Consider the following 27,500-nt stretch of genomic DNA (forward strand, 5'->3'; position numbering starts at 1 on the left):
GAACCGTCCAACCATGCTAGCATGGAAAGCGGACGTTAAACGATGATGATGATGATGATGATGATATACTCTCTCTATATATATATATACTATATATATATATATAGTTATATATATATATATATAGTATATATATATATATAGTATATTATAAAATATCTATATTATATATATATATATAAATAGTATATATATAAATAGTATATGGCGGTGCCCCAGCATGGCCACAGCTCATAAGCTGAAACTAGAATCATCAATCAATCATCATATATATATAGTATATATATATATATATATATAATATTTGAGTAGTTGAATGAATTATCTTATTAAGGATAATTCGAATTACCGATACCTGGTAGCAAATTCACATCAGAAAAACACGGTTGAAGTCGTGCCTAGGGCATAGATTACGTGCTTTCGTGTGGAAATTTGTATGTTTATTTAAAAATATAATATATGAAAGAATGGAGCTGACGACGAATTAACAAAATTCCTTTATTTTCGACATATGTTTCGAAGGCTGCATATTCCTAATTGCGAAGGAATAAGGAGTACATTATGCCGCGTTCTCATCAGGAAAAGCAAGGCACTTATGTCAACATCAAAATGCACAAAAAACTTTTAGATGATTGCTCACACGGAGCCCATAGCGATAATGAGTGTCTCTTTAAAATATTCCTTTATAAGGAGTGATGTCAAAATGGTTGGATGTAGAAGATTCTAGAAGGTTCTAAAGGTTCAAGGGTTCGAACGAAGTTGGAGGAGAGAGGCATAAGAATAGGAAGGTGAAAGAGTGCAGGTCATATGAATGGTGAATTGTGTTAATTTCTTTTGTGAATGAGTGCCTGTGTGTGTGACTGTATATAACTGCATTAATGTGTATGTGTGTGCGTGATTGTGTATGTGGATGGGTAGATGTCAGAAAACAGACAGTGGTGAGGTGAGAGGTTTGTGTCTGTGTGTTTGATTGTGCTTACTATAGATAGAGGGAAATAGAGAGAGAAAGAGAGAGAAAAAGAGGAGGGCGAGGTAGAGGGACAAAGGCAACACATACCTCACTGGGTTGGGTAGTAGTTCTTTGAAAGTATAAAAAAATTTTTTATGACTAAGGGGGTGAAATAAATATAAAAAGAAGTTATATTAATTGAAATTCAAGGGGTTATCTATAAGAATTTTGTTAATTCGTCGTTCAGCTCCATTCTTTCATATATTTATATTTTTAAAATATATATATATATATATATATATATATATATATACTATATATATATATATATATATATATATATATATATATATATATATATATATATATATATATATATATACAAAATGAGAAAATGGAGAAACAAACCTAAATCAATCATCAACCATCAGATAATATCCAATCAATACTTTATTAAACCATTACACACAGCAATGACATTATACATAATATATTATAAATACTACTAGACATAGAAATAGAAATAGAAAATACAATTACATTGTAGCTGACAGCTGTGGGTACTACTTGAGAACAGTGGTCTCTGTGCGCGTAGTCGCGCATCCGCACTAGCTACTCATGACTAATCGATCCTTTGTGTTTTATTTACCTTCCTAGTCGTTGTAGGATCGATTGTTCTCAACTAGTACCATATGTGTGTATGTATCTTCATAGAGGCTATCCACATGCTAGAAATGGCAGCCAAATCTCACAAAAATACTTCAATTTCACGTGAATTTCTCAGACTTCCGCCCATCCCACCACCAAAAATAAAACCTCAAAAACCATCACAAGACCGGTTTTTTGTTCTTTTGTGCGACAATTCACATGATGTCATCATAACCTGAGAATTTGCTTTCGGTACAAGAACACTACAAACCACTGAATGCCGAGCCGTAAGAATGTCAAAGATGCAAGGCTTTTTACTGGCATAATTTCGTTTATATCTATATCCCACAACACGTAGATACTTAAAAACAGAACCCGCACACTGTCACGGAGGTCACGAAGATATCCAAAGTGAATTGTCCAGTTGAAACGAAGGAAAGGCCCCCTTTGCAGAGAGGTTAGTAGGTCCATTATGTTATCACAGTTTTGTGAGATTTGGCTGTTATTTCTAGCAAGTGGATCGCCTGCTTGAAGATATATATATATATATATATATATATATATATATATATATATATATATATATATATCGTGACGTATTTTTGCCATTTCAATATGGCTAACCCCTAAGGGTGGATGCTACTGTAGTTTTTAGCCCCAGGAGGACACACTCCTCCAGCTGGCCATAGACACACTTTCTGTGTCCTGTCAGTATTTGCAAAGGGAAGTCATCCTTCCCGTCTTCAACTTATATATATATATATATATATATATTATCTATCTATATATATATATATACATATATATATATATACATACATATATATATATATATATTATCTATATATATATATATATATATATATATACATATATATACATATATATATACACACACACATATATATATATATACACACACATATATATATACACACACACATACACACATATATATATATATATATATATATATATGGCACTTGTGCCACATATTTACTTCTATGTATAATTTTCCCTCACGGGCTATTCTTCACTGGAAAGCAATACTCTCGTATTGCATTACTATATATATATATATATATATATATATATATATATATATAAATTGCAGCGTGGAAGGTGTTTGTAAGCCATTTAAGAAACACACAAAAGCCGTTCGATTCACTTCAACATTTAAGTTTAATTTGTCAAAAAATATTTTCGTCGCTAAAATCCGCGACCTGTTCGCTGACAAAAATCCGTGCTGCGCAGCACGGATTTTTGTCAGTGAACAGGTTGCGGATTTTAGCGACGAAAATATTTTGACAAATTAAAATGAAATGTTGAAGTGAATCGAACGGCTTTTGTGTGTTTTTAGGATCGTAGACAGTCGGTTATTTCTAGTAGAGAGATCATGTCTTCGGGTATTAAGTATATAAACAGTGTTACCCAGAAACGAAGTCAAAACAAGAGTGCATCGGGTGTAAAAAAAAAAAAAAGGGCATTCCTTCGATATAACTCGACAAAATCAAAACATTTCACTTTGGGTATTTCCATGGGTTGCGAAGTACAGATATAACGAAATTGGCATTCCTTCGATATAGCTCGACAAGGTCGAGACATTTCTCATCTCATTCATATTTGTTTTATGTACTGTCCCCTTTGTGGTGTCTTGTTTGGGCCCTTGTGGCTAATAAAGAAACAGAGACATTTCACGGAGTATAGATATAACGAAATTATGCCAGTTTTGTGAGGTGTGCTAAAAATAACAGCTAAATAACGTTTTTGGATAAATCTTTTAAGTTCGTGCTAACACATTCAATGTATATTGAATGCTTCAAACTACAAAAAAAATGGGATCTTTTCGGTTTGAACGGCAGTTTTTTCTAGCGGTGTCATATGAAATTGTCACCCATAATTATGACCCTAGTATCGATCTGTTGCATTTCAATCTGTTTCAGGGTTAGGGGTGGGGGGAAGGATTTCTTTTTTTTTTATTTGGAAATGTAAATAAACCCAATCTGTTTCTTAAACGAGGGACATATTCATATGGCACAGAATGTTTTCACCTCAATAGACGTCCACAATTTTTCAGTTAGAGGGCTCGCACTTTCTATGCTCATTCAAAACCATCCAAGGGTGGTCGTGCGCATCTTTACATTTCCCCAGTCACCCCGCAGAGCCATTAAAAAATCAATAGAAGTGACTTTTTTGTGAATTTTCCATCCCAAACCCAATCAAAATGCCCGAAACTTGATACGCCAATTGAATGCCAGCTAGCTGTTCCTTCTTGAGCCATGCCTGGCTCATAAGGGCCAGTTTCCTGGGACGAGACGCCGGTCCGTCGCAGGTGAGCTGCAAGATGCAGGAGGAAAGAGTGAGAGAAAGTTGTGGCAAAAGAGTCAGCAGAAGTTTTGCCATTACCTTCTGCCAGAGCCACGTGGAGCTTAGGTGTTTCACTCATAAACACACACATCGCCCGGTCTGAGATTCGAACCCGCGATCCCTCGACCGCGAGTCCGCTGCTCTAACCACTAGGCCATGTGCCTCCACAGCTAGCTGTATGTGATTGGTCGGAGATTTGGACAGTACTCACGTGTATGTGCGCACGCACGCAGCTGTATATGCATGCACTAGCACTATGACCTGGCAACACCGGGTTATAATGCTTCTAAATGATAAAAGAAATATGCAGTCAATTTAGCTTTGTGCTTAACTTCCGCAAAAATTTCTTTTAAAATATTTTCCTGAGCAAAATAATATGCACAGTGACAGATCATTGTATTGTTTATTTGTGGATATAGTTTTAATTTAGAGTATATGGCTTGAACCAATTAAGAATAGCTTTGTTAATTAGCTTACACTTTCATTATGACGACCAATAAATTGCTTTCACCTTTTTACAACACTAAACTGCGTATTAACCTGTCTGCGTATTAACCTGTTTAACTGGATTAACCTGTATAATTGGATTTGCAATTTCCCAGCTATTTTGTCTAGACTTTTAATTAATTAGATATCCGCCATTGGTTCGTTGTCGTAAACTTGGTGTAACTGAAATAATTTTTGTTGTTTTTCAATTTTAGAAAATTACTTTTACAGATCATGGACATTCTAAAGTTCTTTTGTTGTTTGTCTGCATTATTTTGTAAGTTTTTATTCGTCATTCTTATTCTTAATAATTCATCCTCATTAACCCTTTCATTACCAACCCGGCTGAAACCGGCTCTGGCTCTATAGTACAAATGTCTTGTTTTCATAAGTTTTGAATTAAAATTTTCCACCAAACCTTAGTCACAATTTATGTTCCTAACATTAGCTTAATGATAATTAAGTTATTTTACTAAATTCTTTGTTATATTTAAAATTAATTGAAAGAAACACAGAGCATCTCAACAGAAATATGATAACAAAAGGGTTAAAAATATATAATAGAGAAAGAATTCTTAACCCTTTCGATACCAACCCGGCTGAAACAGGCTCTGGCTCTGAGTACAAATGTCTTGTTTTCATAAGTTTTGAATTAAAATCTTCCACCAAATCTTAATCACAATTTATGTTCCTAACACTAGCTTAATGATAACTAAGTTATTTTACTAAATTCTTTGTTATATTTAAAACTAATTGAAAGAAACACAGAGCATCTCGACAGAATATGGTAACAAAGGGCTTAAAAATATATAATAGAGAAACAATTCTTAGTCACCATGATATTTTTAACCCTTTTCATACCAACCTGGCTGAAACTGGCTCTGGCTCTGTAGTACAAATATCTTGTTTTCATGAGTTTTGAATTAAAATCTTCCACTAAACCTTAGTCACAATTTACATTCCTAACACTAGCTGAATGATAACTAAGTTATTTTACTAAATTCTTTGTTATATTTAAAACTAATTGAAAGAAACACAGAGCATCTCGACAGAATATGGTAACAAAGGGCTTAAAAATATATAATAGAGAAACAATTCTTAGTCACCATGATATTTTTAACCCTTTTCATACCAACCTGGCTGAAACTGGCTCTGGCTCTGTAGTACAAATATCTTGTTTTCATGAGTTTTGAATTAAAATCTTCCACTAAACCTTAGTCACAATTTACGTTCCTAACACTAGCTGAATGATAACTAAGTTATTTTACTAAATTCTTTGTTATATTTAAAATTAATTGAAAGAAACACACAGCATCTCAATAGAAATATGGTAACAAAAGGGTTCAAATATATAATAGAGAAACAATTCTTAACCCTTTCGTTACCAACCCGGCTGAAACCGGCTCTGGCTCTGTAGTACAAGTGACTTGTTTTCATCAAGTTTTGAATTAAAATCTTCCACTAAACCTTAGTCACAATTTACGTTCCTAACACTAGCTTAATGATAACTAAGTTATTTTACTAAATTCTTTGTTATATTTAAAACTAATTGAAAGAAACACAGAGCATCTCGACAGAATATGGTAACAAAGGGCTTAAAAATATATAATAGAGAAACAATTCTTAGTCACCATGATATTTTTAACCCTTTTCATACCAACCTGGCTGAAACCACCTCTGGCTCTGTAGTACAAATATCTTGTTTTCATGAGTTTTGAATTAAAATCTTCCACTAAACCTTAGTCACAATTTATGTTCCTAACACTAGCTGAATGATAACTAAGTTATTTTACTAAATTCTTTGTTATATTTAAAATGATTGAAAGGAACATAGAGCATATCAAAATAAATACAGTAATGAAAGGGTTAAGGCATAACTATACAAGTAGACAGAATACTGGAATTGGCTGCCTACATAAGTTTGATTTTCTCTGTTTTGACAGGGATTTTTTGAATTATTTTTTCATGTTGAAATGCTTAAAATATCTGGCAGAGTATAAACATTTGGGGTTCATGATATGGGTTTGTAATAAGGTGGCGAGCTGGCAGAAACGTTAGCACGCCGGGCGAAATGCGTAGCTGTATTTCATCAGTCGTTACGTTCTGAGTTCAAATTCTGCCAAGGTCGTCTTTGCTTTTCATCCTTTCGGGGTCGATAAATTAAGTACCAGTTACGCACTGGGGGTCGATGTAATCGACTTAATCCGTGTGTCTGTCCTTGTTTGTCCCCTCTATGTTTAGCCCCTTGTGGGTAATAAAGAAATAAATATGGGTTGTATTATTCACCCTTTTGATATGTGGCTTGCGGGACCTCCGTTTGGGGGATATTTCTGAGTCACCATTTCACTCTTTTCTGCACAATTTCACAAGGCATTGGTCGGCCCGAAGCTATAGTAGAATACATTTGCCCAAGATGCCACGCAGTGGGACTGAACCCGGAACCATGTGGTTGGTAAACAAGCTACTTACCACACAGCCACTCCTATGCCTATTTATTCATATTTTTTAAAAGTTAATCATTCATTACCTTGTCGTTTTAAAATTTTCATAATATGATTGTTAATCTTTAGACTATCGTAGTGTAGAGTGAGAGGGTGGATGTACCCAGTTTGACTATTAAACAGTTAGAATAATATTTCAGCCACATGAACCAGCCAGGATCCCTGGTCTGGTGGTACGTAAAAAGCACTATCCGACTCGTGGCCGATGCCAGCGCCGCCTCCACTGGCTTCCGTGCCGGTGGCACGTAAAATACACCAATCTGACCGTACGACAGGCACCCATGCCAACCCCCTTTGCTTGCGAAGACATGTTGGGGCAAGCGAAAGCGAAATCGAAATCGAATTGAACCAGCCAGGATCCCTGGTCTGGTGGTACGTAAAAAGCACTATCCGACTCGTGGCCGATGCAAGCGCCGCCTCGACTGGCTTCCGTGCCGGTGGCACATAAAATACACCAATCCGACCGTGGCCGTTGCCAGCCTCGCCTGGCACCTGTGCAGGTGGCACGTAAAAAGCACCCACACAATCACGGAGTGGTTGGTGTTAGGAAGGGCATCCAGCTGTAGAAACATTGCCAGATAAGACTGGAGCCTAGTGCAGCCTTCTGGCTTCCCTGATCCCCGGTCGAACCGTCCAACCCATGCTAGCATGGAGAACGGACGTCAAACGATGATGATGATGATGATGATGATATGGCTAGTTTAACACTTTAGCAATCAAATCACTTTCTAATGTAATGTTAATTTATTCACATTGTTTTGAATTATATCATCTTAAAATCAAAAATTTTTGTTTTCTTCTTTTACAGATTTGACGAGTGCAAAAAATTATCGTATCACCCAAAGTGGTAAATGGATAAACAAACCTTTTTCCCCTTTTAAATTAGACATTACCTGGATCTTTTCGGTTTGACCGGCAGTTTTTTAAAATAATTTCCACGTAACTAAACACTTTTAAACTTCGTATACTGGTAGAATGTGTTTATAAAACATCATTTTCTCTTGGCTTTATTGAGAAAATTCTATGATTTGTAAGATATTTGTTGTTTTTTTTCTTCAATTTCTGCAATTTCAACCAATCACTGACGTCTATTGAGTTAAAAAACATTCTGTGCCGTATGAATAATATGTCCCTCGTTTATGAAACAGATTGGGTTTATTTACATTTCTGAATACCTAACCCTAACCCAGACTGAAATGCAATAGATCGATACTAGGGTCATAATTATGGGTGACAATTTTATATGACACCGCTAGAAAAAACTGCCGTTCAAACCGAAAAGATCCCATTACCTTTTCAGTTCTGTCTTCTATTTCTTTCTCTTAATTCAAAGCTTTTAGTCACTGTTTTGCTTTTGGTTTCTATAAAGTTTTTATTCTGACCATCGAGAAGGGCTAAAGAGCCAGAAATACACATTGGGGAAACACTAGAGCAGTGGGTTTCAACCAGGGTCAAGATGGCTTGTGGGGGTACTTATAAAATGGCCACCTTCAATCTTGCCATGGATCCAACAAGCCACAGCATTGTGGCAAGCTCTATTCCAGGCATTGGCAAGGTTTCGATTTCTTGATGACCTTCCTAACACTGACCCCTTTACAAAGTGTGGTGGGTGCATTTTTTTTTATTATTGCACCACCACTGAATTGGTTTCCATTTCTCTGGGATTATGATTGTCTTTCTAAAGAGGATTAGGGTTATCATGTTTATCCTCCTCATTCAAGGTCTGCGTTCCATGCTGGCATCATTGACCCCTTTTCGGTCCCTATCATTTTACAGTGCACTGGAGCCTTTTCTGCACATAACTGGCCACTAGTGAAGTCACCAAATAACGGGAAAAGGCAAAGGAAGAGGAAGGAAACAAACCTTCACTGAAGAGCATAGTAGAGAGGGAGATGGCTTTATGTCAGGTGTTGAGAGGTATACCAGGTATGATAGGAAGACAGGTGAGCTGGCAGAATCGTTAGCACCCCGGGCGAAAAGGCTTAGCGGTATTTCGTCTGCCGCTACATTCTGAGTTCAAATTCTGCTGAGGTCGACTTTGCCTTTCATCCTTTCGGGGTCAATAAATTAAGTACCAGTTACCCACAGGGGTCGATGTAATTGACTTAATACCTATGTCTGCCCTTGATGGTCTCCTCTATGTTTAGCCCCTTGTGGGTAGTAAAGAAATAGGTATTTCGTCTGCCACTACGTTCTGAGTCAAATTCTGCCGAGGTCGACTTTGCCTTTCATCCTTTCGGGGTCGATTAAATAAGTACCAGTTACGCACGGGGGTCGATGTAATCAACTTAATACCTATGTCTGCCCTTGTTTGTCCCCTCTATGTTTAGCCCCTTGTGGGTAGTAAAGAAATAGGTATTTCGTCTGCCACTACGTTCTGAGTTCAAATTCTGCCGAGGTCGACTTTGCCTTTCATCCTTTCGGGGTCGATTAAATAAGCACCAGTTACGCACTGGGGTCAATATAATCCACTTAATCTGTTTGTCTGTCCCTGTTTTGCCCTTTATGGGTAGTAAAGAAAAGGGTATGATAGAAGGGCAGGAACACGTGTCTCACTGCAGGGACCCTGCATTATATAAGGGTTGGTGGGAGTGACTGGATAGGGACATGGTTTAATCAGGCGTACACCCATGTCTGATGAAATCATGTCCCAGTAAACATAAATCTCATTAAATTAAAACTCGTAATAAGATGTCTAATTTCTTTTGATGGTCTCTATTGCACATTTTCCCTTTTAATTTCCAGGGGCAAAAACTATTAACCCTTTAGCGTTCAGATTACTCTGTCAAATGTCCTGCTTATTTATTTACATTGTTTTGGATTAATCATGGATTATCTCATAGCTTTGAGATTTCAATGATGTGATGCTTTATTTCCAGAATGACATTGTAGGTTAGATGGGAGAGGTCAGATATGGCTAGTTTGAACATCAGACAAGTGGAGTATTTGGGTCTGATATCACTAGGCACCATTCGAGTGTGGTCATTACCAGCGTGGCCTTACTGGCATTTCTGCCCGTGCTAGTAGGGTGCCAAGAGCACCATCTGAGCGCGATCGTTGCCAGAGCAGCCAACTGGCTTCCGTGCCAGTGGCACGTAAAAGGCCACCATTCGAGCGTGATCGTTACCAATGTCACCTTACTGGCACCTGTGCCAGTGGCACGTGTAAAAAGATTCGAGCGAGGTCTTTGCCAGATAATCACACATTATCTCATAGCTTTGAGATTTCAATGATGTGATGCTTTATTTCCAGAATGACATTGTAGGTTAGATGGGAGAGGTCAGATATGGCTAGTTTGAACATCAGACAAGTGGAGTATTTGGGTCTGATATCACTAGTTTAATGCTAAAGGGTTAAATTTGGATGTGAGGTGAAGGCCTGGCTGTGATTAGGAACTTTTCTTTCCAAGCGCATGATTTAAGGTCCAGTCCCCTTGTATGGCACCTTGTTTAATTGTCCTCCACTATAGCCCCAGGCCAACAAAAGCCTTGTGAGTGGATTAGGTAGACAGGAGCTAAAAGGAGCCCACTGTGTGTATATATGGGATGTTATAGCCTTGTTTGGAAACAGATGAAGGTTTGTGACAGGAAGAGCATCCTACTGTTGAGAATAAAAACTCTTATCCACAAAGCATGGATGAGTGGGCATCATAATGATGCTGATGTTCTGCCTTGAAGAGTTTCTGGTTGAATGAATCGACCCCAGGCCTTATTCTATTGGTCTCTTTTGCTGAACCACCAAGTTACTGGGACGTAGAGACACCAACACTTGTTGGCAAGTGGTAGTGGGAAACAAACACATATAAATAAACAACAGGCTTCTTTCAGTTTCCGTCTACCAAATCCACACAGGCTGTAGTAGAAGACACTTGCCCAAGGTGCTATGCAGTGGGACTGAACCCGGAACCATGGGGTTGGTAAACAAACTACTTACCACACAGCCACTCCTGCGCCTATTACTCTTTTACTCTTTTACATGTTTCAGTCATTTGACTGCAGCCATGCTGGAGCACCGCCTTTAGTCGAGCAACTCGACCCCAGGACTTATTCTTTGTAAGCCCAGTACTTATTCTATCGGTCTCTTTTGCCGAACCGCTAAGTGACGGGGACGTAAACACACCAGCATTGGTTGTCAAGCAATGCTAGGGGTACAAACACAGACACACAAACACATACACATACACACATACATACACATATATATACATATATACGACAGGCTTCTTTCAGTTTCCGTCTACAAAATCCACTCACAAGGCATTGGTCGGCTCGGGGCTATAGCAGAAGACACTTGCCCAAGATGCCACGCAGTGGGACTGAACCCGGAACCTTGTGGTTGGTTAGCAAGCTACTTACCACACGGCCATATATATAAACAATGGGCTTCTTTCAGTTTCCATCTATCAAATCCACTCAAGAGCCTTTGAAACACACAAGTGTGTATGTATACACACACACACACACACACACACACACACACAATGGGCTTCTTTCAATTTCCATCTAGAAAATCCGCTCACAAGGCTTATGCAGTAGTAGACGACACTTTCCCAAGGTGCTCTGCAGTGGGACTGAACCCAGAACCATATGGTTGGGAAGCAAACTTCTTAAGTGATTTCTTTATTTCAGGACCTGCTGTGCTCCATAGAAATGTCACCCTTTCGATAAGGATACCGAACATGAAACGACCGGCGGTTTGGAAGTGCCACAATTATAAATATGAATGTGACAGGACATGCGCTGATGGCCCTGACTATAAAGTGACACAGAAAGAAGATACCTCCACGCTTTGGATCAGAAACATAACTGAGAAATGTTCGACTTGGAAATTTGAAGATGACAACCTTAATGGTGGAAGAATTCATTTGGAGATAAAGAGTAAGGAAATGATTTATAATAATTTCTTTATTAACCACAGAGGGCTAACACAAAGCAAAACATTCGGGAGGGTCCAGTGTGGGTTTTAGCATGTAAAAAGTCATGCAAAGAAGAAAAGAAATTCAAAGTAAGATCTCTGATAGTGGGGGGACTTTCAAGGGCTACACGTAAAAAAAGCCCACAAAATCCATGGTCTCCCTGACCACCAGGGTGGATGCCCTCTCCCGGTCTTTCCTCTGCAATATACAGGTACACTCTGAGAGAAGGCCCATTCACTCAGGTAATGCTCACCTCTCTCACCCACCTTTCAACAAACTGCTTGGAAGCCAGCACTTACCTCTCCACCCTGATTTTCCTCTTCAAGTGAAACCTGAAAAAGTTTATTAGGGTTTTGACAAAATGGCAATTGCTGGTCTTCAGCCCTTTCAGACATGTCCATCACATGATCCCTTTTGCAATGGCAACTAGAGTCACACAGGGAGAAAGCCCACAAAATCCATGGTCTCCCTGACCACCAGGGTGGATACCCTCTCCAATATACAGGTACACTCTGAAAGAAGGCCCATTCACTCAGGTAATGCTCACCTTTCAACAAACTGCTTGGAAGCCAGCACTTACCTCTCCACCCTGATTTTCCTCTTCAAGTGAAACCTGATAAAGTTTATTAGGGTTTTGACAAAATGGCAATTGCTGGTCTTCAGCCCTTTCAGACATGTCCATCACACGATCCCTTTTGCAATGGCAACTAGAGTCACACAGGGAGAAGGCCCACAAAATCCATGGTCCCCCTGACCACCAGGGTGGATGCCCTCTCCCAGTCTACAGGTGCACACTCAGGCAATGCTCACCTCTCTCACCCATCTATCAAGAAACTGCAATGGAAGGCAGCACTTCCACCCTTATTTTTCTCTTTATCCTTATTTTCTCTTCTTCAAACCTGAAAAAGATTATTTGAGCTTCAACAAAAGGACAACTGCTGGTCATCAGCCCTTTCAGACATGTCCACCACATGATCCCTTTTGCAGTGGCAACCAGAGAGATAAGGTAACTGCTTGCCCTTCCTGGCTGAAGGAAAGCAGTGGGACTATCATCAGCTGATGGTTGTATATAATAATAATAATAATAATAATAATAATGATGATGATGATGATGATGGTGATGATGGTGGTGGTGCTGGTGGTGGTGGTGCTGGTGGTGATGATGAAAAAAAAATAAATGCCCTGATGCAGTACCAGGCAGTGGCTCTCATGACTTCTGATCTTAACTGATTGGAAGTGTTATCATGTACATTGTTTTGTCTTGGTATAAAAGATGGGCTACAGCAAATATTCTGCTCAATACCACAGATTTGTTTGTCAGTTGTTTGGCCTTAACCAGTTGAGCATGTCCCTTAGTGGATGACGATATGTGTACCTCTGATCATGAGCAGAAGTAGTGGGGGAGCATCATAGCCATGTGTTGAGAGGGATTCTTTGGGGTTTGAATAATTCACCTCTGGAAACATGGGTGGTTCTTTCAACATCCTTAAACAACCCTTATTCAGGGACCTTTTGAGCGGGATGGGCTACTCAACCTGAAGAAAATTCTAACTGGGCCCCACCTGCAAGGTCATGCGCTGTTTATCTTGATATGAGATCACCATGTCGCGCACATATGGTTGTGATGCATGTGCCTGGTGTACCCTTATCAGACTGGTAGTCATGATGGGTATATTGGGCTTCGTATATTTTACCCCAGTGTCACTTTGATGGCATGAACTGCTCTCTCACTCAATAATAATAATAATAATAATGATAATGATAATGATAATAATAATAATAATAATAATAATAATAATGATAATAATAATAATAATAATAATTATAATAATGATGATGATAATAATTACTTTTATTTGCCACCAGGGCGAAGGATGTGTCAATACCAAGACAGACATAAAGTGTCTGTCTGTGTGTGTGTGTGTGGTGGGGTGCAGTTTACATATACCCTAAATCTTTGAGTATAATCCGCATTTTTTCCCAAAGATTTAAAGATCAAAATCCCTAGTGCATACTATATACGTGGTTAAAAATGAAAAATATTTTCTAAGCAATGTCCGAGTCTCTATTTGCTGTCTGGCAATGTTTATTCAGACACATTTTGTGATGTCGGGCACGAAAATACCTTAAGCTAAGCCTGAAAGCAATGAAGTCATAAAAGAATCATCCATAACTTGCAGTAAGCAACATTTATTAAAATAAAAGTATTCAGAACAAGGTCTCGGAGGAGATAGTGTTAGTTGAAGGCTACCAAACCTGCCACACACAGACAACTTCAGCTTTATAAATAGTAACAAATAGGGATTTTCATAGAAAAAAAGCACCTTTTTGATGTAAATAATTTTTGGTGTTAACATGGTCCGATTTGAATTTTTTCTTCTACGGAAGGAAGAACAAGCCTTCTTCTATCAAACTCTCAACTTTGGTCAACTTGCGCCGCAGGCTCTCGGAGGAGATAGTGTTAGTTGAAGGCTACCAAACCTGCCACACACAGACAACTTCAGCTTTATAAATAGTAACAAATAGGGATTTTCATAGAAAAAAAGCACCTTTTTGATGTAAATAATTTTTGGTGTTAACATGGTCCGATTTGAATTTTTTCTTCTACGGAAGGAAGAACAAGCCTTCTTCTATCAAACTCTCAACTTTGGTCAACTTGCGCCGCAGGCTCTCGGAGGAGATAGTGTTAGTTGAAGGCTACCAAACCTGCCACACACAGACAACTTCAGCTTTATAAATAGCAAAAAATAGGGATTTTCATAGAAAAAAAGCACCTTTTTTATGTAAATAATTTTTGGTGTTAACATGGTCCGATTTGAATTTTTTCTTCTACGGAAGGAAGAGCAAGCCTTCTTCTATCATACTCTCAATTTTGGTCAACTTGCGCCACAGGGTCTCGGAGGAGATAGTGTTAGTTGAAGGCTACCAAACCTGCCACACACAGACTACTTCAGCTTTATATATATAGATTTAATTAAATAATTTTGTCATCATTAAACTGATTTTTGGAACATAAATTAACATATTTTGATGGAAGGTTTTAATTTAGCTTACTTTAAATTAGGGAATTTTCACGATTGGAAACAAGGGCAGTCTTGAGCAAGTTGATATGAAAAGTGTATATAAATGATATGTTTTATTGTTTATCTTTGTGTGTGATATGACACCAATATCTGTGGCTTATGATGATATCACATTGAAATCTTTTGCAGATGGTGCACAAGGAACCAGCAGCCTCAGAACCAAGTCCATCCTTGTCATTGGGATGATAATTGCTGTCATCATTTAAACATTTTAAGAAAGACCAGTAATAATCTCAGGTGCTGGAAAGGCACTTTTTGATATTTAATCTTTTATTTTTAATCAGTTTCAGTCATTTTGCTGAGTCCATGCTAGAGCAATGTCTTGAAGGGTTTTTAGTTGAATAAATTGAAACCTGAGCATTTTTTTAAGCCTAGTTATTCCATTGGTCTCTTACTCTAAATCACTTTGTGATGGGGACATAAACACACCAACACCAATTATTAAACGATGATGGGGGACAAATACAGACGCACAACCAACTTCTTTCAGCTTCCATCTATCAAATCCACTCAAAAGGGTTTGGTCGGCCCAAGGCTATCATAGAAGACACTTGCCCAAGGTGCCACACAGTGGGACTGAACCCGGAACCATAAGGTTGGAAAGCAAGCTTGATTTGTTCACCTAAAGGCGGTATTCCAGCATGGCTCAAGGTGCCACACAGTGGGACTGAACCCGGAACCATAAGGTTGGTAAGCAAGCTTGATTTGTTTGCCTAAAGGCGGTATTCCAGCATGGCTGCAGTCAAATGACTGAAACAAGATATTTTTAATTTCATTTATGCCTCCCCCTCTCTTTCAATGAAGGCTCTATCTTTCTTACTTTATCCATAGTCTCTCATCTCTCTCTCGATTTCTACACAAAAATGAAATGTATAAGTTACCCCATAGGCGCCAAAACTTCCAAAGGGCAACTAAAATTTTATTTTCCTCTAATTCACATGATACCATTTATTCTGCAATTTGGGATTAATATATCCAGAGATGTAAAATATTTGTAGCAGCACCATGCAGGCATAGCATGGATTCGATCTTCAACAGAACTTTTCTCATGGTAAAACAATAGTCTTTCTGTGACATCAGTTACATTTGCCAGATGCCTTTGCTAAGCAGAATAATATCTTTGCCACCGGGCCCTTCTAACCTCTTCTATATAACCAAGAGTGAAACTGACAAGACAATAGACCCCTCCAAACTACTCACTGTTTGGATAACGGTATGTCTCTCTTTCTTGTTATCTTGAGATAGTTATCTCTCTCTATATAAACGGCAGTTTGTCTGTGCGTGTTTCTGTGTGTCTGTTTGTTTGTACCCTCACTCTGACCACGGCTTTCAACCGATTCTGATGAAACTTGACACACACATAGCCCAATGTCATAATTCAAAACTAACGCAGCGAAAATTTTGAAAAGTTCCCCCAGTTCAGAAAAAGATCGATAAATTCGACATGGGGTCGACAATCAGAAACACAAACCGCAGATGGTGTAGGGGACGCAACTCGGCCTTTTTAACTATCAAAAAAAAATTTACCATAATTTTTTTCCCAATTTTTTTTGCTATTTTTTGGCTATAACTCTCTAAAAGTGCTTTATAGTTATTTCCCTTACAAACCCGAGCAACGCCGGGCGATACTGCTAGTAAATACTAAAACACCGTAGGAAAACGAGAATTGGCAAAAAGGAGATGATGCAGAAGGAGACCACAGGCAGAATCCAGTTAGTGACAACCGTGTCTGGCTGACTGGCTGAGCAAAACGCTGTACCTGAAAGAAAAGGAACAGAGTGACATCTCTGGAATTAACCAATGAGAGAAGTTGTCTTGTCCCATTTTCTCCTCAACTGCTGTTTAACCCTTTAGTGTTCTGATTATTCAATCAAACATAATGCCTATTGATTCCCATTAATTTGAATTAATCATGCATTATCTCATATCTTCAAGATCTTGATGGTGTAATTACTTAATGTAGAATAACATTGTAGGGTAGGTGTGAGAGCCTGGATCTGGTTAGTTTGAACATAAAATAGATTAACTATTTTGGCCGGGTATGGCCAGTTTAAATACTAAAGGGTTAATTGACAAGCACAGTGAAGGTCTCTTTCTATCAACTTCCTACACTGACATCCAGTCTATCTTCCACTGACCCCTCTTTTAGCATCGAGTAGGAGACCAACATAAAAACAGCAACAACATTCCAAAAAAGATAACTATATTTTTTATACACTTGCGTCAGAAATTAATTAGCACTTCTCAAATTTTTACATTAAATAGGTTAAATCAATTAACCTATGAGCTGTTCAAAACGTCTTACGCGATAAGAAAACTTAGTATGGTGTGATTTCGGTCCTTGCGAGGCGCTACCTATATCTATTAAACAAAGGAAGATTTGTCTGCATCCGCACTCCAAGTTGTTGTTGCACTGCTATGTCAACATCATAAGGCTGTAGACTCTCAAACTGCTCTGCAAACAAAGTTACGTCATCGTTCTGCGCAACAGTGAACTCGCAACAAAGCAATAGTTCGAGATATGGCCACTAGGTGACAGCACATACCTTGAGTGAAGAGCAAATCAAGGGTGCTAATTAATTTCTGACGGTAGTGTATATTATACACCTGCCTGTTGTGGTATGGCATGGATTAGAGTTAAGAGAAATAAATCTAGAGTCAAACATTAACTTTGTCCACTGTTCTTCTTCATCTTTCACATCTCACAAACATGCCATTACAATTATATTAACCTATTTCTCTACTACCCACAGGGGGCTAAACACAGAGGAGACAAACATGACAGACATAAGTATTAAGTCGATTATATCGACCCCAGTGCTTAACTGGTACTTACTTTATCGACCCCGAAAGGATGAAAGGCAAAGTCGACCTCGGTGGAATTTGACCACAATATATCTATTTCTTTACTACCCTCAAGGGGCTAAACACAGAGAGGACAAACAAGGACAGACACAGGTACTAAGTCGATTACATCGACACCAGTGCGTAACTGGTACTTAATTTATCGACCCCGAAAGGATGAAAGGCAAAGTCGACCTCGGAGGAATTTGAACTCAGAACGTAACGGCAGACGAAATACCTATTTCTTTTGTTACCCACGAGGGGCTAAACTCAGAGAGGACAAACAAGGACAGACATAGGTATTAAGTCGATTACATCGACCCCAGTGCGTAACTGGTACTGAATTTATCGACCCCGAAAGGATGAAAGGCAAAGTCGACCTCGGTGGAATTTGAACTCAGAACTTAACAGCAGACAAAATACCTATTTCTTTTATTACCCACAAGGGGCTAAACTCAGAGGGGACAAGCAAGGACAGACATAAGTATTAAGTCGATTATATCGACCCCAGTGCATAACTGGTACTTAATTTATCGACCCCGAAAGGATGAAAGGCAAAGTCGACCTCGGAGGAATTTGAACTCAGAACGTAACGGCAGACGAAATACCTATTTCTTTTGTTACCCACGAGGGGCTAAACTTAGAGAGGACAAACAAGGACAGACATAGGTACTAAGTCGATTACGTCGACCCCAGTGCATAACTGGTACTTTATTTAATCGACCCCAAAAGGATGAAAGGCAAAGTCAACCTCAGCGGAATTTGAACTCAGAACGTAAAGACAGACAAAATACCGCTAAGCATTTCGCCTAGCGCGCTAACTTTTCTGCCAGCTTGCTGCCTTATTACAATTATATTGTACTCTTAGTGCTCCACTTAGGGTCCGGGGAATGTCATCGTCAAAAAAAATATTGAACTTTTTGCCTAGGGCGAGCCCACAGTAATACCATATCTTTTCCACTACGATTCCCTAAAACTTGAGAACTACACAACCAATTCCATTCAAATTTTACACATGCCTTACTTAGGGTCCATGTAGTTTCATGGGCAAAAAAAATGTTCAACTTCTTGCCTTGAGCGAGCCCATAGCAATATCATATCTTTGAAACAAAAACGTTTCTCTATTTTATGTCAGATACTTTCACTTTAACAATAAAAATAATAATAACAATTGAATTATATGTAGTAAGTAATAATTAAAATCAAACTAAAGTAACATGACAAAAGTAAAAATAGCAATTGGTATAAAATTGCATCAATGATTTAAACTTGAATAAGTGGTTTCACATGAATGGAAATAAATTAAAAATAAAATTAGCGTGCAGAAATGGAATAGTCCAGATGGATAATAAAAAATTAAATTAAAGAAAAGACTATTGTCTATAAAGTATACAATGTAGAGAAAAAAGAAGATTTGAACACATGGAGGAAAGCACCTTCGAAAAGTGTCTTGGTGCAACTATGAAAGGTATCTAATCAGAGGCAGTAAATTCGCCACTATAGAAGCAAGGTTCGACTCAACGGAGTGTGCAAGGGAGTACTCGACTCGAACTTGCAAAGTGGAAATATTTTATTTTTACCTTTATATCTGGGGCGTAGGACGTCCCGGAAAAAAATTTTAAATGTTCCCTCTCCCCCCCCCCCCCCCCCCGAAGTAGAGGTAGGCTGGATTGTAGCCACACTTCTATACAAGAGGGAGGACAAGATACAATTGATCGAAATTACAAGAGACGGGCTAACAATTCCAGTCTGTTATGTATTTTGAGTATTGTTATCACTAGCGATATCAAGATATAACTTTGTATTTTGTATTTTATGTGTAGATGTATATATATATAGATGTACATGTAATATGTACACATATATATACACATATATACATGCACTAGCACTATGACCCGGCAACGACGGGTCTTTAATGCTAGTATATATATATATATAGCGGTTTGAACTTAGGTTTAATTGTCTGTTTATGAATTCTGCCAAACGCGAGTTTTCTTTTCAGGTTCATGATGCTACTAGGTCCAATGCTTCCCACTCCCTCAGGATTGGCACCCTCAACGTTGGCACACTGAAAGGCAGATCTGGCGAGATCGTTGAATTGCTTGAACGAAGGTGTGTGGATATATGCTGTGTTCAAGAGGTGAGGTGGAGAGGAGGTTCTGCTAGGTTCCTCACAGGTAAAGGACAGAGGTACAAGATTTTCTGGGCTGGGAATACTGAAGGGGTCGGGGGAGTAGGTATGCTTATTGCCGAAAAATGGGTAGGTAAGGTAATCGAGGTAGTCAGAGTATGTGACAGAATACTGAAGATTAGTTTAGTGCTCCATCATATTTCAGCAACTATTATATCGGCCTATGCCCCTCAGCCAGGGCTACCCGATGGACAGAAAGACTGTTTCTATGACACCCTACTGCAGACCACCTCACTGACGAACGACAGGGACCTTCTCTTTGTGGATGGTGACTTCAATGGGCATGTTGGACGATATGCTGAGGGCTTCTATGGCATTCATGGAGGCTATGGTTATGGTTCTCGCAATGAGGAGGGAACCAGGCTGCTGGAGTTCTGTGATGTGAATAGTCTTATGGTTTGCAACACTAACTTCAGGAAACCGACAAGCCACTTGGTCACCTACTTTCGGGCCAGCATACTAGCCAAATCGACTACATCCTTACCAGAAAAAGGGAAAGATGGCTGCTTATAAATGCCAAAACCTTCCCAAGCGAAGAGTGTACCCCACAACATAGACTGGTAGTTAGTGACTTTAGAATCAGGACTAAGAGGACGACTAGAAGACGACCAACATGGAGAAGAAGGGTCTGGAAGCTTAAAGACCCTGCAAATGGACAGAGATTTAGAGACATGTTACTTGAAGTCTTCCACGAAATAGAAGGGGGTATAGCTACACATGGGGTAGAAGATAACTGGGCGCTTCTAAGGGACAACCTGCTGAAAGCCACAGACCAGATCTGTGGCTGGTGCAAAGTCCCCACAAGACCCAAAATAACGTGGTGGTGGAACAATACTGTTGACAGGGCTATTAGACAAAAGAAACAGGCTTGGAAGGACTGGAAGAACGGTGGTAGCAGGGAAGTGTATCAGACTGCAAGAAGGGAGGCTAGGAGGCAGGTGTATTTAGCCAGAGGGGAAGCAGATAAGAAAAAATTTGCCAATGTCCTGCGCCGTGAAGATGAAAGACTTGAGGTATTTCGTGTTGCAAGACAGTGTGTGAGAGAGAATCGTGACGTGGTAGGAGAGAAATGTGTTCGCAAGGATGACAGCTCACTTGCGCTAAATGAGGATGCAAAGAGAGAGGTTTGGAGACGCCACTATGAAAGGTTGCTGAATGAGGAAAATGAATGGGATAAAGAGAGTCTGCCGAATGTTGACCCAACAGAGGGACCAGCAATCCGAGTTGACAGTTCCTTAGTAGATAAGGCAATTAGAAGCATGAAAACAGGGAAAGCCCCAGGCCCATCAGGAATTACTGCAGAGATGCTCAAAATATCTGGTAGTGCTGGCTATAGCCTAGTCACCCGTATAGTTAACTAGGTGATACACGAAGGAGTCATTCCCAATGACTGGTGTAGCAGCATAATAGTTAACTGCTACAAAGGTAAAGGTGACGCCCTAGATACAAATAACTACAGGGGTATCAAGCTGCTAGATCAGGTAATGAAGGTAACGGAGAGGGTCATAGCCCAACTAATTAGAGAGAGAGTTAGTTTAGATGAGATGCAGTTTGGGTTCGTGCCAGGGAAAAGTACTACTGATGCTATTTTCCTGGTAAGACAGCTGCAGGAGAAATACCTAACCAAAGATAAGCCCTTGTACCTGGCTTTTGTTGACTTGGAGAAAGCCTTTGACAGGGTCCCCCGATCCCTTATCTGGTGGTCAATGAGGAAACTAGGGATAGATGAATGGTTAGTTAGAGCTGTGCAAGCCATGTACAGAGACACTGCTAGTAAGGTGAGGGTTGGCAACAAGTACAGTGAAGAATTCCGGGTAGAGGTTGGGGTCCACCAAGGTTCAGTCCTCAGTCCCCTCCTATTTATCATAGTCCTCCAGGCAATAACAGAGGAATTCAAGACAGGATGCCCCTGGGAGCTCCTCTATGCTGATGACCTTGCTCTAATTGCTGAGTCACTATCAGAACTGGAGGAGAAGTTTCAGGTGTGGAAACAAGGATTAGAATCGAAGGGCCTTAGAATCAACCTAGCCAAAACCAAAGTCCTAATAAGTAGGAAGGTGGACCAATCACAAACGACTTCAGGTAGATGGTCCTGCTCGATCTGTAAAAAAGGTGTAGGTAGAAACTCTATAAGGTGCACCAAGTGTAAGCTATGGACACATAAGAGGTGCAGCAATGTCAAAGGAAGGCTAACTAGGAAAATAGTTTTTGTCTGTGGCAGATGCTCAGGAGCAATAAACACCGGAAATGTGCAGAGACCAACTTCTACCACGTTCCAGGGAGACAAACTAGAAGTAGTTGATAGCTTCCGCTACCTAGGAGACCAAGTCAGTAGCGGGGTGGGTGTGCTGAAAGTGTAACTGCTAGAGTAAGAATAGCCTGAGCAAAGTTTAGAGAGCTCTTACCCCTGTTGGTGACAAAAGGCCTCTCGCTCAGAGTAAAAGGCAGACTGTATGATGCATGTGTACGTACAGCCATGCTACATGGTAGTGAAACATGGGCCGTGACTGCTGAGGATATGCGTAAGCTCGCAAGAAATGAAGCCAGTATGCTCCGATGTATGTGTAATGTCAGTATTCATAATCGTCAGAGTGTAAGTACCTTGAGAGAAAAGTTGAACCTAAGAAGCGTCAGTTGTGGTGTGCAAGAGAGACGGCTGCGCTGGTATGGTCATGTGACGAGAATGGCTGAAGATAGTTGTGTGCAAAAGCGCTACACCCTAGCAGTTGAGGGAACCTGTGGAAGAGGTAGACCCAGGAAAACCTGGGACGAGGTGGTGAAGCACGACCTTCGAACTTTAGGTCTCACCAAGGAAATGACTAGTGACCAAGACCTATGGAAGTATGCTGTGCGTGAGAAGACCCGACAAGACGAGTCAGGCCATAACCCGTGACCCCTACCTGGGACGTAGTCAGTCCACCTGTGCATACCTTCCTTCTTGTGACACTTGTGAAGACCTGTTGAGGCAAGTGAAAATCAAAACAAATCAAAATAGATGAACATCAATGGAATTTGTATCTTTGTGGTATCAGTGCCGGGGGCACACAAGAAAACCATCCGAACGTGGCCATAGCCAGTACCGCATCGACTGGCCTCCGTGCTGTGGGCACGTAACAAACACCATCCGATCGTGGCCGTTCGCCAGCCTCATCTGGCACCTGTGTCGGTGGCACATAAAAACACCATCCGAGCATGGCCGTTCGCCAGCCTCGTCTGGCACCTGTGTCGGTGGCACATAAAATCACCCACTACACTCTCGGAGTGGTTGGCGTTAGGAAGGGCATCCAGCTGTAGAAACACTGCCAGATCTGACTGGCCTGGTGCAGCCTTCGAGCTCCCCAGACCCCAGTTGAACCGTCCAACCCATGCTAGCATGGAAAGCGGACGTTAAATGATGATGATGATGATGATGATGATATATATATATATACTGTTTATATATGTGTATACTCATTTTTCTCTTTCACTTCATCATCATCATCATCATCATCGTTTAACATCCGTTTTCCACGCTAGCATGGGTTGGACGGTTCGACCGGGCTCTGGGAAGCCAGGGGTGCTCCAGGCTCCAGTCTGATCTGGCAGAGTTTCTACGGCTGGATGCCCTTCCTAACGCCAACCACTCTGCGAGTGTAGTGGGTGCTTTTTATGTGCCACCTGCACAGGTGCCAGGGGGGGGGTCCGGCATCGGCCATGATCAGTTGGAGCTTTTAACATGCCAGCGGCACGGAAGCCAGCCGAGGCGGTGCTGGCAACGGCCATGTTCGGATGCTGCTTTTTATGTGCCACCGGCATAGAAGCCAGTCGGGGCGGCACTGGCATCGGCCACGTTCAGATGGTGCTTTTTATGTGCCACCAGCACAGAAGCCAGTCGGGGTGGCGCTGGCAACGGCCACGTTCGGATGGTGCTTTTTATGTGCCACCAGCACAGAAGCCAGTCGAGGCGGCGCTGGCAACGGCCACGTTCGGATGGCGCTTTTTATGTGCCACCGACACAGGTATACTGTTTATATATGTGTATACACATTTTTCTCCTTCACTTCCTTTCTCATTATGTGGTAAATAAGGAATTCTGGTTTAAGAACCCCCATATTACCCCCTCATTACTTTTTTTATGTTTAGGAATTTTCAGAATTGTTTTGAAAATTTGCCTTCTATACACGGGAATTCATATGATTATAATAGAATAAAAAAGCAGTTTAACCCCACTCCCATAAATCCTAAAAGTCTACTCCTTTTCGATATTAAAAAAAAAATCAATGTTTAAATCCATGTTGGATGTTTTCGGTTTGAACGGCAGTTTTTTAAAATAATTTCCACGTAACTAAACACTTTTAAACTTTGTATACTGGTAGAATGTGTTTATAAAATATCTTTTTCTCTTGGCTTTATTGAGAAAATTCTATAGTTTGTAAGATATTTTGGATCTTTTCGGTTTGAACGGCAGTTTTTAAAAATAATTTCCACGTAACTAAACACTTTTAAACTTTGTATACTGGTAGAATGTGCTTATAAAACATCTTTTTCTCTTGGCTTTATTGAGAAAATTCTATAGTTTGTTAGATATTTGGGACCTTTTCGGTTTGAAAGGCAGTTTTTAAAAATAATTTCCACGTAACTAAACACTTTTAAACTTCTTATACTGGTAGAATGTGTTTATAAAACATCTTTTTCTCTTGGCTTTATTGAGAAAATTCTATAGTTTGTAAGATATTTGTGACCTTTTCGGTTTGAAAGGCAGTTTTTAAAAATAATTTCCACGTAACTAAATACTTTTAAACTGTGTATACTGGTAGAATGTGTTTATAAAACATCTTTTTCTCTTGGCTTTATTGAGAAAATTCTATAGTTTGTTAGATATTTGGGATCTTTTCGGTTTGACCGGCAGTTTTTTAAAATAATTTCCTTGTAACTAAAAAATTTTAAACTTCGTATACTGGTAGAATGTGTTTATAAAACATCTTTTTCTCTTGGCTTTATTGAGAAAATTCTATAGTTTGTAAGATATTTCGTCTTTAATTTCTTGCATTTCGGCAATTTTAACCAATCACTGACCGTCCATTGAGGTGAAAGCATTCTGTGTGTCATCAATATGTCCTTCGTTTAAGAAACAGATTGGGTTTATTTACATTTGTGATGAAAAAAAGATACCCTTCCCCCACCCCTAACTCTAAATCTAAAATAGAATGAAATGCAATAGATCGATACTAGCATCATAATTATGGGTGACATTTTCATTTGACACCGCTACAAAAAACTCCCATTTTCCCTAGCGGTGTCGTATGAAATTGTCACCCATAATTGTAACCCTAGTATCAATCTATTGCATTTCAATCTGTTTTAGGGTTAGGGGTGGGGGAAGGGTATCTTTTTTCATCACAAATGTAAATAAACCCAATCTGTTTCTTAAACGAGGGACATATTCATACGGCACAGAATGTTTTCACCTCAAATAGACATCATTGATTGGTTGAAATTGCAGAAATGGAAGAAAAAAAACAACAAATATCTTACAAACTATAGAATTTTCTCAATAAAGCCAAGAGAAAAAGATGTATTATAAACACATTCTACCAGTATACGAAGTTTAAAAGTGTTTAGTTACGTGGAAATTATTTTAAAAAACTGCCGATCAAACCGAAAAGATCCCAAATATCTTACAAACCATAGAATTTTCTCAATAAAGCCAAGAGAAAAAGATGTTTTATAAACACATTCTACCAGTATACGAAGTTTAAAAGTGTTTAGTTACGTGGAAATTATTTTAAAAAACTGCCGATCAAACCGAAAAGATCCCAAATATCTTACAAACTATAGAATTTTCTCAATAAAGCCAAGAGAAAAAGATGTTTTATAAACACGTTCTACCAGTATATGAAGTTTAAAATTTTTTTGTTACCTAGAAATTATGTTAAAAACTGCCGGTCAAACCGAAAACGTCCTCAATGTTTAAAATAGTCTGATATATTTTTTGTCTAAATCTCTGCAATGGACCGACTTTGGCCCCATCATCATTCCATCAAATGTCTTTATGGGGAGGATATATAGGGTGGGGGGAACCTCACTTCTGTACATGCCGGTGACAATTGAAGAAGGTAATCAGTTTGGTCAAGAGATGTGCTAAAAAGAACTGCAAAATCATCATTAAATCATACACGAAAAAGATTTTTTTTCATAATCGTCTGAATTACCGTGTGTAGATCATAAATTCCCCAAATATAAAAAAGTTATGAAGGGTTATATGCAGTGTTTAAACCAGAATTCCGCTCACATCTATCTATCTATCTGTCTGTCTATCGATCTATCTATCTGTCTGTCTGTCTATCGATCTGTCTGTCTGTCTGTCTATCTATCTATCTATCGATCTGTCTGTCTGTCTGTCTATAATCTATCTATCTATCTATCTGTCTATCTATCTATCTATCTATCTATCTATCTATCTATCTATCTATCGATCGGTCTGTCTGTCTGTCTGTCTGTCTATCTATCTGCCTGTCTATAATCTATCTATCTATCTATGTATCTATCTGTCTGTCTATAATCTATCTATCTATTTATGTATCTATCTATCTATCTATCTGTCTATCTATCTATCTATCTGTCTGTCTATAATCTATCTATCTATCTATCTACCTATCTATCTATCTGTCCGTCTGTCTGTATGTCTGCATATATACTGTCTTATATAACGATTTTATTCACACAAATATGCAACCAAAGAATGACAAGGCTGTTGACTGGGAGAACACAACGGCTTTATCAATTGCATTCTTACCTGGAATCAATTTTTGTAATTTTTTCAAGACTTATACATGCCCTGATACCGTCGGTATCTACAAATCAAATTTGAGCGCAATCGGATGGAGGATGTCCAAGGTCTCAGAAAATAAACACACAGACAGACAGAATGGATTTTATATAATAGGTGTTGTTGTTTGCACCTAGGTCAGCTGTGATAAGGTAAATGACATTCCAGCCATGACCATCTTGTCTCATTTTCTTCAGCAGGCTTGTTACTCATACTTATTGGAATTATTAAATTAATTATCATTAATTGAATAAAATTTGTTTCCATCATTTTTCTTTTTCATTTTTATGTTGATTGCCAGCGCCGCCTCGACTGGCTTCTGTGCCAGTGGCACGTAAAATGCACCAATCCGACCGTGGCCGTTGCCAGCCTCGCCTGGCACCTGTGCGGGTGGCACGTAAAAAGCACCCACTACACTCACAGAGTGGTTGGCATTAGGAAGGGCATCCAGCCATAGAAACATTGCCAGATCAAGATTGGAGCCTGGTGCAGCCTTCTGGCTTCCCAGATCCCTGGTCAAACCGTCCAACCCATGCTAGCATGGAGAACGGACGTTAAATGATGATGATGATGATGATGATGATGATGATGCATTAAACATGGTGACAAGTCACTAGGCTATTGGTTTCAACGCAGATGGAGTCCCTGAGTAACATGTCAGTTGATTATTGTTTAAAACTGTTAAGGGTCCCATTATCTGATGTT

General features: G+C 39.4%; 1 protein-coding gene and 1 long non-coding RNA gene across 2 annotated transcripts; both read left to right on the forward strand.

Annotated features, from left to right (window-relative positions):
* The first annotated feature begins 1,868 nt into the window (after nucleotides 1-1,868).
* On the forward strand, nucleotides 1,869-15,318 carry LOC115225458. The gene is made up of 5 exons (XM_036514320.1): nucleotides 1,869-2,054; nucleotides 4,666-4,727; nucleotides 7,760-7,798; nucleotides 11,580-11,828; nucleotides 15,079-15,318. Exons 2-5 carry the CDS (start codon nucleotides 4,685-4,687, stop codon nucleotides 15,153-15,155), a joined length of 408 nt encoding a protein of 135 aa, XP_036370213.1. The 5' UTR covers nucleotides 1,869-2,054; nucleotides 4,666-4,684; the 3' UTR covers nucleotides 15,156-15,318.
* Nucleotides 15,319-16,584: 1,266 nt separating this feature from the next.
* Nucleotides 16,585-17,136, forward strand: LOC118768225. Its single transcript, XR_005004052.1, has 2 exons — nucleotides 16,585-16,789; nucleotides 17,013-17,136. It is a non-coding gene; the product is annotated as an uncharacterized LOC118768225 (long non-coding RNA).
* Nucleotides 17,137-27,500: the final 10,364 nt, after the last annotated feature.

The sequence above is a fragment of the Octopus sinensis genome, linkage group LG27 (assembly GCF_006345805.1).
Source record: "Octopus sinensis linkage group LG27, ASM634580v1, whole genome shotgun sequence".
Lineage (NCBI taxonomy): Eukaryota > Metazoa > Mollusca > Cephalopoda > Octopoda > Octopodidae > Octopus > Octopus sinensis.

Coding starts and splice junctions, on each gene's coding strand:
- LOC115225458 (XM_036514320.1), top strand. CDS start 4,685: ATGGACATTCTAAAGTTCTTTTGTTGTTTGTCTGCATTATTTT. Junction 4,728..7,759: donor TTGTTTGTCTGCATTATTTT/GTAAGTTTTTAT, acceptor CTTCTTTTACAG/ATTTGACGAGTGCAAAAAAT. Junction 7,799..11,579: donor TTATCGTATCACCCAAAGTG/GTAAATGGATAA, acceptor TCTTTATTTCAG/GACCTGCTGTGCTCCATAGA.